Below are 18,869 nucleotides of genomic sequence, written 5' to 3'. Positions count from 1 at the left end.
AAGGATCTAGATTTCCAGAGAATCAGTTATTATTATAATATTTTATTTTTGTTGCTTTTACTATATTTACTCCCAAGTTTCTACTACTTTGGGGTTGATTTTGTATTTGTATCTTTTTCCCTCTAGGTTAACTTCAGTACAAACATTATTTATGGGTTCTTGGTATCAATTATAGAATTTTGCCTAGATTTTTTTAACTGCTTCATAAATATATTTTTAAGTAAAATAATATTATTTATTATTTTGATTCATTTGAAGTTCTTATTGAGTAATAATCTAATTTTTATGAAACCTCAAATTTAGGATTATTTTCATTGCAAGCAAGCCAAAAAAACAGTTTTTCAAAAAAAGAAAGTTGATATTCAAAAGAGTTCACATACAACAGTCCCTACCAGAGGTAAGAATGCATATGAAATTAACAATGTCTTTGTAATTTAATGTGATTTTTAAATATAATGAACATTATTTTTATATAACAGTTACGTTTTCTCAGTTAACAGAGAAAAGTGGAAAAATATAACTGCCCAGAAATCAAGTAGCAGTATTATTTTTTTACGAGAACGGATTATATCATTGCAACAACAAAACAGTGTGCTTCAGAATGCCAAAAAATCAGCAGAATTGTCTGTTAAAGAATATAAAGAAGTGAATGAAAAGCTCCTTCATCAGCAACAAGTATCAGAGCAACGATTTCAGACTAACAGACAGACAATAAAGGTAAAGGGAACTTTAAAAACAAATTATACTAGACTATATTATAAACATAAATATTTGGTTTTACATGTGTTGTTTGGATCATATTTGTGTGACAATATGTGTCTATGAGTTTTAAAAAAATTCCCAGGAGCTGCTAATTAATATAATTAGTTTAATACCTTGCATTTCTTTAATTAGGTTGTATTAAGAAACAACCTATATCAGGGAGAGAACACCAAATCAAAAAGACAAAGATTTTACTAGTATTCCTTTTCCACGTAGTTTTCTTTTCATCTTAACATTTTTATATCATATTTATTTCAGTATATCTTAGATTTTAAAAGCAGACGCCATAAGTGCATTTAGTTTGCCCAATTTGTCCATGTCTAAAACTTTGAATTTATCATTGTGAATCACATTATTAACTGGTAATTACATCAGTTTCTATTTGCAAATACTAGTTTAAAATGTGAAGATTTTCATATAAATATTTATATTAATGTGTTCTTATAACTTTTTTATGCTTCTTTTATTCATGTGAATTGACTTTTCTGCTATAATTATTAGACATATTGTACCTTACTGCTGCTTATAATAATTTAAACTTAAAGCAAATGAAAACGAAAAGATTGTTCCTTATGTATCCATTCTTTTTTCTCATGTTTTACTCCTCTTTATTATCACCAGTTGCCATATTCTCTAAAAGTTATGACATAATTTCTATTTAACTAAACATAACTGTTCTTTTCTTTCTTAAGCCACAAATTATTCTTAAAAATTGTAAAAAGTCACAGTACATTAACAAGTTTAATCAAATAGTTACTGCTGTTTCCAAAATGGACTTCTTTCTTCTTTTATTTATTTTTTTGAGGTCACTAATTTTTCTTTTTAAGATTTTTTTTTTAAATATTGAATTGTATACTTTAAATAGATGAAGGGTGTGGGATGTGAATTTATATCTGAGTAAACCTTTTTAAAAAATGTTGATTTTTAAATAGGAAAATATCAAGAGAATTAGTAGTAGCTGAATGAATTTTGCTGATAATACATTCATTCCTGACAGAATAATATAATAAAAATCATTCTCTAGTCAATTTAGCAAGGCCTACTGCCAACATCCATTGCCTGGATATACCACAGTTTATGTACCTGTTCACCTATTAAAGGACATATCGATTGTTTCCATGTTTTGGCAATTATGAAGTAAGCTGCTATAAACATCTATGTGCAGGTTTTTGTGTGCACATGGGTTTTCAATGCCCTTGTGTAAGTACCAAGTATCACAGTTGCTGGATCATATGGGAAGAGTGTGTTAGTTTTGTAAGAAACCGCCAAAATGTCATCCAAAATTGCTGTACCATTTTGTATTCCCACCAGCAGTGATTGAGATTCCTATGTCTCCACATCCTCACCAGCATTTGTTGTTGTGAGTGTTCTGGATTGTGTCCATTCTAATAGGTGTGTAGTGGTATCTCATTGTTGTCTTGACTTGAATAGCCCTGATGACACATGATGTAGAGCATCTTTTTAATGAGTATTTGCCATGTGTTTATCTTCTTTGGTAAGATGTGTGTTTGGATCTCTTCCCTATTGGTTGCTTGTTTTCTTACTGCTGAGTTTTAAGAGGTCTTTCTATATTTGGCTAATAGTCCTTCATCAGATGTGTCTTTTGCAAATACTTTCTCCCAGTCTATGGCAGAATGGGTCTTCTCATTCTCTCGATATTGTCTTTCAAAGAGCAGAAGAAGTTTTTAATCTTAATGAAGTCCAGCTTATCAATTATTTTTTTTATGTGTCGTGCCTTTCGTGTTGTATCTAAAAAGTGATTGCTATATCTAAGGTCATTTAGAGGTTCTCTTATGTTATCTTCTAGGAGTTTTCTAGTTTTTCATTTTATACTTAGGTCTGTGATCCATTTCAAATTAACTTTTGTGCAGGGTGTAAGGTCTGTGTCTAGATTTGTTTGTTTGTTTGTTTGTTTGTTTAATCTGGGTCTTTTGCCTTTCCATATAAACTGTAGAAGCAGTTTGTCAATTTCTACATCCTGGGACTTCAGGATTTCAATGAATTTGTAGATCAAATTGGGAAGAAACATCTTTACAATATTGTGTCTTTCTGTCCATGAATATGGAATATCTCATCATTTATTTAGTTCTTTAATTCCTTTTATTAGTGTCTTTTAGTTTTTCTCATATAGACCTTGTACATATTTTGTTAATATGTATTGAAGTATTCCTTTTTTTAGGGATGCTAATGTAAATGGTGTTTTGCTTTTAATTTCAAATTCCACTTATTCATTGCAAATATTACCTTGTATCCTCCAACCATGCTGTAATCACTTATTTGGTCCAGGAGTTTTGTTTGTTTGTTTGTTTGTCAATTATTTTGGGTTTTCTACAAAAACAATTTCATTATCAGAAAAAAAAGAGAGAGACAGTTGTATTTCTTCCTTCCCAATCTGTAGGTATAGATTTCCTTTCCTTGTCTTGTCGACTTAGCTAGGACTTCCAAGTATGTTGAAAAGCCATGGTGAGAAGAGATGTCTTACCTTGTTTGTGATCTTAGTGGAAAAGTTTCAAATTTCTTTCCATTAGGTGTGATGTTAGCTGTAGGGCTTTTATAGATACCCTTTATCAAGCCGAGGATGTCTCCCACTATTCCTAATAACCTCGAGATTTTATCTTGAATGAGTGTTGGATTTTGTCAAGTACTTTTCTGCATCTATTGATATAATTGTGTGATTTTTAGTTTTTAACGTGTTAATGTGAAGGACTACATTAATCGATTTCCAAATGTTTTACCAGTCTTGCATGCCTGGGATAAAACTCACTTGGTCATAGAATAGAATTATTTTTACACATTGTTGGACTGGATTTTCTAATATTTTTTGTGGAATATTTTTACATCTATGTTCATGGGGGTGTTGGTCTATAGTTTTCTTATATTATTTGTGTGATTTTTGGTATTAGGGTAATTCTGGTGTCATAGAATGAGTTAGGAATTAACTCCTTCCTTCTGCTTGTATCCTCTGAAAGAGAACGTAAGTAAAGGATTGGTATAATTTTAATTTAGTAAAATTCATCAGTGAGCAAAGGCCTGCTGCTTTTCATTTTAGAAGGCTATTAATTATTGATTCAATTTCTTTAATAGATATAGGTCTATTCAGATTGTCTATCTCTCCTTGTTGAGTTTTGGTACATTATGTGTTTTAAGGAATTGGTTTATTACATCTAGGTTATCAAATTTATGGGCATAGAGTTGTTTATAGTATTCTTTTATTATCAATTTAATAGTCAAAGATCTGTAGTTATATCCCCTTTGTCATTTCTGATATTAATAGTTTGTGTCTTCTGTCTTGTTTTCCTGGTTATCCTGACTAGGGACTGATGAATTTTATTAATCTTAAAGAACCCGCTTTTGGTTTCATTGATTTTCTCTATTGATTTCCTATTTTCAATTTCATTGATTTGTGCTGTAATTTTTATTCCTTTTTTTCCCCCTGCATACTTTAGATTTAATTTGCTCCTCTTTACTAGAGTCCTAAGGTGGAAACTTAAATAATTTATATTTTATATCTTTTTTTCCCTAACACATGTATAAATTTGAATGCTATAAATTTCCCTCCAAGCACTGCTTTCACTTTTTCCCACAGACTTTGATAAGTTGAGTTTTCATTTTCATATAGTTCAAACTGTTTTTCAATTTCACTTGCGATTTCTCCTTTGACCCATGTGTTATTTTGAAGTATGTTGTTTAATCTACATATTTTGGGATTTTTCTGGTTATCTTACTGTTATTGATTTCTAGTTGAATTCCTTTGTGATCTGAGAGCAGACATGACATTATTTCTATCTTTAAATTTGCTAATGTGTGCTTTACGATAAAGAATGTGGTGCTATTCCTTGTGAGCTTAAGAATAACGTATATTTTCCTGTTGTTAGGTAAAGAAGAATGTGTGTTTTGCTGTTGTTAGATGAAGGAGTCTATAGATATTAGTTATAGACAGTTGATTTTGAACTCCAGTTGACTTAAACTATGTCCTTACTGCTTTTCTGTTCTACAGATTTGTCCATTTCTGATAGAAGGGAGTTGAAGTCTCCAACTATGATAGTGAAATTGCTTATTTTCCTTTGCAATTCTGTTAATTTTTGCCTCCCATAGTTTGATGCTCTGTTGTTAGTTTCATACACATAAGGATTGTTATGTCTTCTTGGAGAATTTACTCCTTTATAATTGTGTAATGCCCTTCCTTACCCCTGATAAATTTCCTTGCTTTGAAGTCTTCTGTCTGCAATTACTATAGCTAATCTTACTTGCTTTTGAATAGTGTTAGCATGATATATTTTCTTCATCAGTTTACTTTTAATCTATATGTGTGTTTACATTTCAAGTGAATTTCTTGTAGACAACATATATTTGGGTCTTATTTTTGGGTCTATGTACTCTGATAACTTGTGTCTTTTATTGGTACATTTAAAGCATTTAGAACATTCACTGATTATTCAAACTGATTATTGATATAGTTGGATTAATATCTATAATATTTTATTTCTGGAGATAGAACTGCAATCACTAATAGGGAATGTCCGTGCCCTTATGAAATTGGTATTGTATTTTAGGAGAGACTAATAGTAAACATGCAAAGAAATTAATGAGGTGACTTTAAATTATGAATATTATTTTGGAGAAAACTAAATTGGGACACTGGGATAGAATTTATTAGACAGCTGAGTTCCCCTTTAGTTTAGGTACTGACTCAACCTACAAGTAGACGTTTAACAGTAGTATAGCTTGATACCATTCAAATTATGACAATGAGAAAATTAGATTAACTTTATAAACATACTATTATTTCCATGATTTAAAATAGTTTCTGAGGAATCTAAGCTCTTACTCCAGTAGCACTGTCACTTTTTTTCATTACAATTCCATTTGTATACCTATATACATCTGTCATCAATTTTATATATTATACTGTTTTGAATGAAGTTTGTCTGTACATAAAAAATCATTCTCATTGTTCAAGGTTTGTCATCACTGAGCATATTAAAACCCAAGAAATAAGTAATCAGAGTTCTAATGAAGTGTTTTCAAAATGTTTGAAAGAATGGTAACCCTTACAAATGTATAAGAAAATGATGAAAGCCCAGAAGAAAAATGTACAAAGATAATGAATAGACAGTTTTTAAAAGAATAATTAGATATAGCCTGTTTTCATAAATTCTATAAAAAGTAACTCAACATGATTATACTTAAAAAATTGCAAAGCAAATCAGCAAGGAAACGTTGTTACGCTGCAAGAGTAAAGAGCTTATTAATGCCCAGCATTGGTGGGTTTATGGAAACAAGTACTCACACGTTCTGTTGGTGAGACAGCAGTTGAGACAACTTTTAGACACGTGATTTAGGAATGTTGATTACAATTTTAACTACCTATACATTTTGGCCCAGGAATTTTATATTTATACTATATTATTATCTAAATAAAATAGCCCAGTTTGCTCACAGGAATCCATAACAATCACATAGTGTTGCTTATCATAATAATTTGGAAGGCAATGTTCAGCAGTACTTAGTTTATTATAATAGTTATGATATAACCATATAGTGGATTGTGAAAATATATAAATATATATATTTTTTTAGTACATGGAAACATGTTTATAATTAATTCCATAACATTGGCTAGATTTAGATCTCTTGCATAAAAAAAATCTGCATTGTATAATTATAAATACATGTTTACTTCTTGATGCATTGCTAAATTTTTAGAAAATAGAAGAAATCTCCAGGGATGCACCACTCTCACTGCACCCAACAAAGAACAAATTAGGAGCAATAATCAGTAGCAAGCAGAAGATACAGAGATGCACAGGTTGTAGGTGCTACTGCGACACTGTGGTCTGTGATCTGGATAACATGCTTTATGTCAGCAGGACTGGGGAGATGAATCAGGGTCAGCATCCACCCAGGACTGCCTCGGCTCCTGGCAGCAAGCGTATGTATTTACTCTGGAGGAAAGTGTCTTCAATTTACCTACAAGATTCCCATGCCGATAGGAATTTACATTCAAGATCACCATGTACACACAGAAGCAAGCCAATATATGTGAGAGTTAACTGAAACAGGAAGTGAAAAAAAATTATAACCCACAAGAACTTCAGATACTGAAGCTGTGATAGTAAATACAAGTACATGAAATGTTAAAAGAAATAAATTACAGAATCACAAAAAATGAGCAAACAATAAGAGACTAACAGGAACGATGAGATTTAGAAGTGAAGATACAATTTTGAAGGACGAATTGGTTAGACTAGTTAATAGCAAGCTAGACATGGTTGAAGAGAGAATTAGTGAACTAAAAATAATCTGAATTATCCTAAAGTCATCACTGAAAGATGTGGAAATAACAAACATGAAATATAAAATAAAAGAAATGAAAAAGACAAAGTGTATAAGTTCCAAACCAGTAGTGAAAATGAAATAGAATTTTTTAAAATGAACACACACATAAAAAACCTAAACCAATTGAAAATCTAAAAGTAATCAATATTTCTGTCCTCACCCCCAAGATGATAGTCCTTGTATATTTTACCTTGTTGTTTTTTTTTTGAGATAGCGAAACTCTAATATTTTAGTCCCACTTTATTTTTTGTTGAAAATATCTATGAAAAATACATATCACTGTCATTCTATTTTTGTTGGAAAAAATATATACATACACATATGTATATATACAATACAAATTCTATTTAGGGTTTTAGAATCTGCTTTTTTTTTTCACAGAATGTGGTTCTTTTTTTGGAGACCTAGTTTCTTCTTTTATATTTTTAATCCTTTTAAACATTCTTTACAATTATGTGTTCTTGAGATTCTAGTCTTGTTTTTTGTTATTTCTGCTTACTCTCAGCCAGGAGAGGATGCTTCTCCTTGTGTTTACAATTTTGATTCTCGGCTCAGCTTTAGTAGAGTACTTTTTTTCTATGGTAGTTCATTGAAGCCTGTGTTTTGGGAACATTCACCCAGACTGCTTCTATCTGCTTTTGCCATCTAGTAGTGATCTGTACTTATACTAATTCTCAGGGTTAGGGTTCCTGGTCCACTCTGACAGATTCATATTGGAAGCCCAAATTAGGTACAGTTACAGACATACACATCTTCAGCAGAGAGAATGAATAATATTTTACTCTATCATAATCCTAATCAGAGACCAACAACTTCCTTATTATCTTTCTGTCCTAACAGGCATTTTTAATTTTTTTTTGTCTACCCTTTAACTGACATTACATCACTTAAAAGGACCTTCCATTTCTGCCTCTTTGGGCCCAAAGTCAAAGTCTCAGCTCCTGCTCCCACAAATCCTGAGTCTACTGGTTGGTAATTTCCACTCTGTGACAGCTACAACTCTAGTCACACACTCAACGCTCCTCAGTCACCCTGTTATTCTAGCACTTGAGCATTTCCCTTTCTTTTTTTCCTCCAGCAATACCCTTAAAATAATATTTACATTTTCCTATAATTTCTGTGTGTTGCGAAAGGTTTTCAGCTTATATGGTCTACCAAATGACCAGTCTTTCAGTTTTTGTATATCGTTTTCCCCAAATCTTTAACTGTATTACCTGTATTAACTGTATTACTTGTATCCAGCATTGAACAAAATATTAAAAATGTGCTGAGTAAAGAGTGCAGTGGGTTATGTTTGAATAGTGTAAGCATTTGCAAAATGATTTTATTTTTTCTTGTTTAATCTTCATTAACAAATTTGTGATATAGTTATTCTCATTTAAAAAAATAATTAAATTGAAATCCAAAGAGATTAATAAAGTTATCCATGTTTACTTCACTAGTACCATATAGATCTATTGTTGAAATTGTGTTTTTCTGACTCTAAATATTGTGCCCTCTTCACTATGCTATGCACTTTCAGATAATACATTATCAAGAATACACAATTACAGAAAGAAAGGAAAGTTATTTCAGTGTTCTAGAATCAAAAAAGTGTGTAGGTTAAATGAATTAAAAACTGTAATCGTTGTGTTCTTCATCGTTATTTACTTTTTAAAAATACGTTTATTTTTTCACTCTTGCCATTTTTATGAAAGATTTGAGGCAGTGAAGGTTTATTATAGATTATTGGAAAATAGAGAAATGCTCTACAAATATTCTCAGATGTTGGATACTTGGTTCTGTATTTTTATATTCTAGATCTGTTTAAGGAAAAAAAAAATAAACTACCACTTGGTAGTAATAATTAAAAATAAATCTGCTTAAAACTTAACATGTGAACCAAATGTGGAATTAGGCAATAAAAATATACAAAAGAGGAATCACAGTGGCAACACCTTATTTATCTGCTTTTAAGTCTTTTTAAACAATGCTAATATATAAGGCTTTTTACTTAAAACAGAAGTTCCCCGTGATAGACTCAAGCATTAACAGAAGGTCACCATGGAAGACATAAGACATTTTCTTTTGGTTGTCTATCATCATAAGCTGACCATGTTCCAAACAAAACAGAACAAAATAAATTTCCGAAACCATATCCACTTCTAAAGTATTTCCTCTGAATCATCTTTGACTCCTCCTCTTTATTTGTTGACTCTTCTCTACAACCTAATCCTATTGTCTTTTCCTCTTAATTTCCATTTCTAATGCTACCAGGTACTATCTCTTTTTCTTTGAGTACTGCAATATTCTGTACTTTCTTTGAGTACTGTAATATTCTAGCTGGTTTCTCTAGTTTCTTCCTCATTTCTTCCCATATACTAGTACCAGAGTAATATTGCTAGAATGTGGATTTCATCCAGTACTGTAGGAACCTACAATTGGTTTCCATGTGTGACCCTTTCAAGGCCAAGCTACTCAGCACATTTTTCAAGATTTTTACATGATCTGCTCAACTAACCTATTGTTATAGTCCTCTGTTTCCCCACATAGAACCCTCATGTCATGATAAAGTGTTCTTTCGTCCATAAAACTGGCGTTAATTCAGTCTATGCTGGTGCATTCATTCTTTCAAATCTCATTTTATATGTTCTTAATAATAATACAAATAATATTAGCAAATATTTTTGTGTACTTATATGCTAGATACTTCTCTAAGTGCTTTTACATGTATTAACTCATTAACCCAAATAATGAGTCAGTGAGATAGATACTATAGCTGATCCTCTTATACAATGGAGAAACTGATGCAGAGAGAATAACATGCCCAAGGTCATAGAACTCATAAGTGGCAGAACAGAGGTTCAAGTCCAAGCAGTGTGATTCTAGAACCTGTACTCTTAAGCACTATACTCTACTACCTTTCACAAAACAATGTCAGCTAACATTTACTCAATGACTAGTACGCCTACTTTCTAGGCATTCTATTAATTTTTTCCATCGGCTCTTTATATCAACCTTAAAAGGATGATATCTGCATATTATATATGATAGAATTCAGGCTTAAAGACTTGAAGTAAATTGCCCAGTATCAGGCTAAATTGGAGCTCCAGGATTATAATCTACATCTGTCTGTGGATCCTAACTCCATGATCTTTCTACTTTTCTAAGCTGATCTTTTATACAATTTTGCGTTCAATAATTTTAAAGTTTAACATTTGTTAATTCTGTTGCATCTAGTAGCTAATTACTTCTTCAAGGGCGAAAACCATATATTATATGTCTTTGACAACTTTCATTGAATCTTGCCTAATTGAGGGCATAGTACATTCTCAATGAGAGGAAAGTTGACTTACTGACTAGTTTTTACCATGACGCTGATGTGATACTGCATATTTTTTATCAAGATTAAAAAATTGTGTTCTACTTCAAGAACCATCCTCTCTTCTTTATATCACTCTAAATCCAGCACATCATGCAAAGTCTGTTTCATGTATCACTTCCTACATGTAACATTTCCCAGCACCTTTTTGTTTTTCTAAGTGTAGCATAAAATAAAGGAAGAATTGTGTTGTAATCCATTAAGTTTAAGGGAGTAATTTTACATATAAGTATGAAAGTGTCCTACAAGCTTTTTTTTTTTCTAAATCAAAGTTTATTGGGGTGACAATTGCTAGTAAAGTTACATAGGTCTCAGGTGTAAATTCTGTAATACATCATCTATAGATCACATTGTGTGTTCACCACCCAGAGTCAGTTCTCCTTCCATCACCATATATTTGATCCCTTTTACCCTCATGCTACAGGCTTTTGTGATTAGGAACTAGAGAATCAATTTGAGAGTTAGAAAATGGAAGAGCATACGCACATAGGTCACAAATTAGTCTTCATTAACGTTAAGGAACTAAAGGCATTGATGATTAAAAAGTTGACCAACCAACTAATAGATTAATAATGTCCTGAAAGTGTTGGAAGGTATGGTTTGGATATGAGGTAGTAATGTAGTAGTGTGGTGCTTTCAAGGAGAAGGGCGCATACCATTTGTCAGAAATACTACTGGGCTCACATCACTTACTTGTATTACCTTTCTGGTAACTATAGACATTTAATTTTCTGGACCCTCGATGCTTTCTAAAGGAAGAGGATAGTCCTTTTATAATCCCCTCCCCCAAAGCTGTTTCTCTCTCTCTCTTTATATATATAAAACCCCCAGTGATTTGTGTTCACAGAAGGAGGCATGAAATATTTCCAAAAGTTAAAGAAGAGATGCTTTACAAAACATGGCTTGGAGAACCAGACTTCCACCCTGGACCATTGCTGCCTAATAATAGCCTTTGATCTGCCTTTACCTTTACTCCTCCACTGGAAGTGCTTCAAGAACTCAAATATAATCTTTATACATACATGTCATAAATATACAATGCCATTTATTTTGTGGTTAAACATCAGTATCTTCTCTGATATCTTGATGCATTCTTGATTCCCCTGCCCTCTGAGTCAGACATCGCTAAATTCTGCAACAGCAGATTCTGTATTCAGAAAATTTTTTGGCAACAGCAATCTTAAACAAAGCAAGTTCATTGTCAGGTTTTGGGTTTTCAATTTTGCCTCATCTCTTGTCAAATTACATTAACCAGTTTATCTTAAATTTGTTTAATCAACCCCCCCCCCCCAAAAAAAAAAAAAAAAAAAAAAAAGACCTTTGCCAAGTATCAGAGTCTGGAATTAAAAACAATAGAGCATAACCCATTCAGCAAATGCCTTTGGTTTTTAGGTTACTCTGGTATATATACATTAAGCATACTATGAAATCTAAAGAGTCTTTTTAGCAAACCCTATAATTCTAAAAGGGCTAGATTATATGGGTCTCCATTAAAACATTTTCATCTATGTAGATTTATATGATTGCTATTGTAGTCTAAACTTGCATGTGTCTTTGGTTTATCTTTGTTTACATAACTCTTCTTCAAAAGATTGAAGGTGTTAAATTGTACTGGACCCATTTTTTTTTTCCTGTCAGGCAATGTAGAATTTTAAATAGCCTCATTTCCATTTCTGTGATCTGTGTTCACACCTCTAGTAATAACAAAGTAGAAAACTACTCTCTTATTGTACTTCGTTGCTAATCTCCAGAGTTTTCTTTTATTTTACCCCAATAGCTTGTGTAGTACACATTCCTTGTAGGGTATTCGGTTTATATATGTCAGATTCTCTAGGGCCATGGCTTTTGCCAGATGAAGCACTTTTGATTTTTGAGGCTGATGAAACACAGTGCTATTATTGATCTGTGCATGACATCGCCTGTCTCTCTCCTAGCAGAGTGTAGCAACATTTATCCAGGAATTTGTGAAATGTCACTTGGATCATGTTCGCAAGGTAAACTGTGCAAAAACCAGGATCTGAGCTGAGAATCTATGTGGAATTGGACGTGACTGTCTTATTCCTCCTTCCTATCTACTAGATGAACCAAGTGATGTTTGTTAACAGAATGTCTGTGTTTTATATTAGACTTGGTAAGGGACTATTATTATCACTTAGAATACTATGGACTGTAAAATCATACTTACACTGTTTTCAGATTCACTCGTGATCTTACCACAGAAAAGATTAAGAAAATGTGATTTGAATAACAGAAATTTATTTTCTGTTTCTAATGAACAGTGTTACAATATATTGCAGTCTTATATTCCTCGTAGTGTTTGCATTCTTTGCATCAATGTGTTCTCAGGTAAGGATGTCTCGTGAAAATATCAACAGGCCTGGAAGTAACAAATTGTAACATTTTTCTCACTGTGGCATGATTATATTTAAATATTCATATATTTTAGAATTTGGTTTACATTTGGATAAATATATGTATTTATATTTGCCACAATTCAATTACCTTAATGCGCCTCACACATGTAAGGCACTTCAACAAAGGGACATCCAGCAACAAATTAAACATGGTCCTTGTCCTATGTAAGATATTAATAGGGGAGTTAGACATGAGTATCACAGTACAAGGAAACTGTGATATATAGAGAATGGTGTGTGTGTGTGTGTGTGTGTGTGTGTGTGTGTGTGTAATATACCATAGACTGGACGGAGAGAGACAGTCATTTATTGCTGTCATTATTTAGTATGCTTTTGAAGGTGGCATTTGGCTTTAGATGTAAAATTTGATTTTGAAAATTTTTTATTTTGAAAGTTGTGTGTGTGGAACAAAGCCATTAGAAGATGGGAAGCTTTAACAGGCATTAAGGTGAATGCAGTTTGTTGAGAATAGTGAGCAATCTGGTATAGTTGTGGTTCTCCAACCTAGATACGTGCTGCCTCACTTAGGTAACATTTAAAAATACCTATGCCCAGACCCAATCCTAGGCCAATTAAATTAATATGTGAGGGTGGTCCTTGCACTTTTGTAGTGTTTAAAAGCTGAGTGGTTCTGGTATACAGTGAGGACTGAGACTCAAATATGAGAGGACAGAGATTAAATGTAAGCAACTACATAAGACATTGTTTAAATATCAAGGCAAAAGATAAGTATCCAGACAATGCTAATAGAAGTAGAAAGACTTAGAAAAAACAACAAGATATTTTGCAGTGATATTACGGAGTTTGATGACCAGTCATACATGGGAAGGTTAAAAAAAGTGAAGTATTTAAGATACCTGCCAGGATTATAATTAGCGATTAGAAAGATGATGATAAGAATATATATTTTAAAATATAATATATATTGTGGGGGGAAACTACATATGAAAGCACACCAAGAAAGCTGAATAAAATATAGCAAATATCCTTATAAATGAATACCAGAACTCGCCAAAAAATAAAAAAGTAAATCCCTAGGGGCTAAAATAAATGACAGTTACCATTGTAACCAAGTGGTAATTTGTCACTGAAGTGAAGATATCTAGCGGGCAGTAGGATATTTGAGTGTAGAATTTAGAGATGTTAAAATGTGAGAATGGAATGTCTTAAAATCACTGTATGTTTTTTTGAAATACATATATGTATTAAGAGTGTAAAGAAATGTAAGGGAATGATAAACATCAAAGGTATTCAGGAAAGTGATTATTTCTGGTGAGTCAGAGGAGAAAGTTGCATGGCCTTCAGTTGTATTGGTAAAACATTGTCTTTGCTGAGTGGTTGTTATATGGGCCTTTACTATACTTTTCTTTCTATGTCTATTGCATATTTGAAATATTTCATGAAAATGAAGAAACATATTGATGCCATCATTAACCCACAGAAGGAATGCTGGAGGTGGAACACTTCTTTGTAGCAAGGCTAGTTTGGGGGAGTATCTGATAATATGGGCAGGAGAGGAGTCATTGAAGGAGAAAGTAGGAGAGTGCTGTAATACAGGAACAGGGAAGGAAAGTTTTTAACAAGAAAAGAGAATAGTTGGTTCCCAGTGTCAGAGGCCATAGAAGAATTGAAAATAGGACAACTGAGGAAAGGTTGTTAGACTTTTCTTAGAAGCCTTTAGTAGCAGGACTCTTTTGATAGCAAATAACAGAAACTGAATTCAAACTAATATATATATGTTTAGTAAAAGCTCATAATGTCAAAAAATGAATTGAAGAGAATAGATTTGGGAAAAATAGTGATAACTGGAACCAGACACTCAAATATCTTTCATGTGTCTCCTTATCTCCCATCTCTTCCTCTCAGACTACCTTTCTCCATGGTCTAAATACTGGCCATGTAGTAACATCCTTACAGCTTAGACCCCAGAGAAGAAAGGGATTTTTCTTTCTCATTTTTCAGTCTTCTCTTGATTTACATGGTTTATAAATTTCTGGGACTGTAAGGGAAAATGCTTTGTTTATATGTAATTTTTGGTTAGGATTTAGGTTCATTTTATTATATGCATATTTTTCATCTATGCAAATAATAGGCAGGACATGTGAAATCCATGCAGGATGCAGGGCAGTTTCTGTTGAGTAGGACTGATCTACACGTTGCAGTGCATCTTTGCGGTACTTCTAGTGTCCCTGGCTCTCACCCATTTCAGTGTAAATCATTGTGGTACTCAAAAGTGTTCCCATTAATTTCCAAAATACATACCTAGGTAGTACGTACTCTTTGAGAATCACTGATCTAGGAGAAAAGCAGAGAAACCCGCTCCTTTAATAACAATAAAAAGAATTCCAGACTACCCTCTTTCTAAACATCTATATGAATCATAATACTTTGCATAACATAATTGACTAAGATAATTTACTACTGAATGACTACTCTGTTAGGTCAAGCCTTTCTACTTGAAAGAATAATGATAAACAGAAGATAATTCTAAATAGAAAATGAAGTGAAGGATGGTGGAAGAAGTTTCTGTGTGAAATTTTTATGCTGGGGGGAAAGAAAAGAGCTTTTCCAAAAACCTATGAGAAATATCTTGAAGAATATAGCCTAAGTCCAAGCTTTGTAAATCTCTCATTTATTCCTTTAAAAGAAATTTCTACTCTCTATGCCATGAAAGGTAATTTTTAAAGTAATTTTCACATATATTAATTTTTAATGACAAGAATTCCATTTTAAGTGGCATCAGCAACCTTTTATTTTACCAGATCCAAAGTTCGGAAAAACCATTTTTAAAGAGAGGTCTAGTTCTTTACTCTCTTGAACCTTATGAAACTTGCACAGGGAATAGAAACAAACATTATTAAGTTGTTTCCCTTGAAGATTTTAGTAGGGTATAATAACAAATTTAATAAACCTCACATGAAGATTTAGTATTGCTGCTGTTAAATTTGTAATGAGTTGTATGATGTTTAAAAATTCCCCAACTGGCTTTTATTCAAGTAATTTGCTTACAGACCTTACATGTAGTACACCTGAGGAAAGACGTAGAATTAACAATTGACCTTATCAGTATAATGTTTCCATTTCTAAGTATTAAGATGCTACTTATATTTAGTACATACTTAAAAACATATGTCATTTTATTATTTTAAATATTTAAAGTTGGAGCTAGAAATGATTACCTTCAGCCTTTGGATTTATTACCCAAAAGTTGGTAATATTTTATATTAACATGATAATGTATTATTCCTATAAATCGATTCCAATATAATTTAAATAAATTTAATGTTCATATACATGCTTTTTAGAGGCTTATTAGTCAAAAATGCTTTATCTTATAAAAATATGAGTTACAGAAATATATCATAGTCTATTATAAATTTTTAGACTGCAACAATTATTTTAAGGAAAATCAATACCTTTCTTTTGAAGTCTATATAAGAATTAAGTATTACGAGCAATTTTTAATTGTCTGGACTCTCACTTCCATTTAGTAACAATATTATATGTGAGATAATTTCCTAAGACCAGTACACAAAGACCTTTTTGTGCAATAAAATATAGTACAATAAGAAGTAATATCACCCCACTAGAATGGAAAAACAATCAGCTAAAAGTTTTGAAATCTGTTGCTTAGAAACACCAAGTTTAATTAGAGGAGAATGAGGTAGCCTTCATGAGAGTTCTGCAGATCCTGGAGTTAGGTAGCCTTTGTTCCTGATAACTCAATCCCTATCTATGGCTTCACTTGACATGTTATGGCTGTTCTTTACTTAGATACAGATGTAGTATTGATATCACCCTGAAACACCAACTATTATTTTTGATGATTTTGGAATGTCTATTTGTTTGTTTATTTATTTGTTTATTTATTTATTTATTTTCCGTTGTTTGAGTAGTTCAATTAGGGTGGATGCTTTTCCTCCTGTCCCCATAAAGCTTAAGTGATTGGGAAAAAAAATTGACAAAAAAGACAGAGGAAGAATACAATTAAAGAGGATATCTGTACACGATACATATGAGGACTAGATATTTCTATATTGATTAACTGAAGAAGAGTGAAAAAGAGAGGTTTTAGAAAGCCATTGCTCAGTTTCTGCTTTGGGATATCAGATGACACTGCCATCCTCTCTCATTCCTTTTGGGGAAGGGAATCAATGGGAATGTGTTGTAACTTTTTATGATCATTAGTAAGAATGACTTAATGTAGATCAAATGTCTAAGAGGGCTGAAACTGAACTGATAATATTATCATTATCATATGAACATTGAGAAATTCTTATGGTAGTGATGATGATGAATTATTCTGGATGTACTTTTGATTCTGAATATCTGTCTCTGTATTTAGTATTTGGTATGTAAGTTTCAAGGGAACTTTTATTTTCATAAATAGAATAGACGATTTGAAATAACCACGAACCTGCATTTGAGCTCTTCTTGCTATGAATATATCAAATATTGTTCTTCCATGAATACTTGAAAGTCAGTTGTATTAGTTAATTTTCCGAACTTCATATGTAATGCATTTTTACTAATTCTTTTTCCATAGTTGCGAGGACAGAAGTTTAAGTGATGTGGTTTGATTTAGTCCAGTTAAGTTAAATATTCATTAGTTTAATTATTCAGATTATTTTGAAACACGCTATATTGCTAATATCACATAGATTAATATTTACTATAAAAGCCTGTACTGTTAAAACCATTAAAACAAATTAAAAGATACATGTTAAATATTTTCAGTATCTGGGGCTGTTTTGACAATTTAAAGTGTTAGTAAACTGTTTTACACAACTTGATATTTTAAATAATAGTGTTGATTTTCATTTTGAGAAATCATATTCAAACATATTTACAAAATAATTATTTAATTGGGCATTACCTAGAACTTACATTTAAGAAGTGTAAGGGCATTGCATTAATTTTGCTCCTTGTAAATGTTACTGAGAGTAGCGTATCTCATATCCATATTTCTTTGACAGAATCTAATTTGAACGCATCAAGACAGATTGGCATTTTCAGTACCATAAAAAAAAACCGGTTTGTTAATTGCAAACCATATTTAGTATGACCTTATAACAAAGTGGTACCTTAAGTGTCATGCTTTGTCTTTAATATGCACCCTGGAGCTGGGTTCGTTTGTACTAGACAACTGCACTTCATGAATAGAGTTTTTTTCTTGATAGGCAATTAGCAGTAATTAGGCAGATTTACCTCAATAAGATGTCAACATGAGATTGTTTAAAAAAGTTGAATGTCAGTGACTTAAAAAGAAAGTTCTTCTGACACATAGGTATGGCATGTGAAACATGAAATGTTAATTTAACTTTTCTTCTTATTATTCATGCACAATATTATTTTGTCATTCAGACACTATACTGACAGAGTATAAAGGGTGTTAAAATAGTGCTGCTAGAATAAAAAGAGGATTAATCTACCATTGGCCAATTAGCCAAAGGGTACTTAATGGTCTCTAAAGGCTACTGAAGTCTTAACTACTAGCAAAAGCATTGGTGAAAAGTCCTCTATCTTACCTTCATTTGCTTGACATTTTGTGAAACATACTGTAGGCTTTTAATAACTGCATTTGTCAGAAAATGGCTTATAAATGAGTGATGTAGTAACTCAGTGTATTTTTCATAAGATATTTTGTTACATAAATAATTTTATCTCTGCCTAAGATCTTTGTTCATTTTTTGGTTGGTGGTTTTTAATTTTTAATTCTTTCTCTTGAAGATCTCACGTATCATAACAAAGGAAAACTCATGCTTTAAATTTAAAACATGTGTTACTAACTTGAAAGAGTTATTAATCTGAACCATTTATCTTTGTAGATAAGTACTTGTATGGAAAGTATTCTGCTAGTGACCTAGAAACCCATGTAATTTTCTTTGTAACTCATATGATATTTTAATTAAATGTCTTTTAGTTTTATACATGTACAACATAAAGAATTTTATTTCTTTTAATTTTATTCCTTGTAAAAGAATAATATTCCC

General features: G+C 31.9%; 1 protein-coding gene across 5 annotated transcripts in view; it reads left to right on the top strand.

Annotated features, from left to right (window-relative positions):
* Positions 1-18,869, top strand: part of CNTLN (centlein) — a 263,049-nt gene that overhangs the window by 191,901 nt on the left and 52,279 nt on the right. For all 5 annotated transcript variants that reach the window (XR_012495705.1, XM_074330346.1, XM_019739197.2 and 2 more), the window contains 2 exons: positions 304-397; positions 494-717. Coding sequence is in view for 4 of the 5 variants with exons in the window: in XM_074330346.1 (XP_074186447.1) it covers positions 304-397; positions 494-717 (318 nt within the window). In the remaining variant the exon portion in view is untranslated. The remainder of the gene's footprint in view (positions 1-303; positions 398-493; positions 718-18,869) is intronic.

This window comes from Rhinolophus sinicus, linkage group LG04, assembly GCF_036562045.2.
Source record: "Rhinolophus sinicus isolate RSC01 linkage group LG04, ASM3656204v1, whole genome shotgun sequence".
Classification (NCBI taxonomy): Eukaryota; Metazoa; Chordata; class Mammalia; order Chiroptera; family Rhinolophidae; genus Rhinolophus; species Rhinolophus sinicus.
The sequence above is the reverse complement of the archived record's forward strand: the minus strand, read 5'-3'. Positions and strand labels throughout refer to the sequence as shown.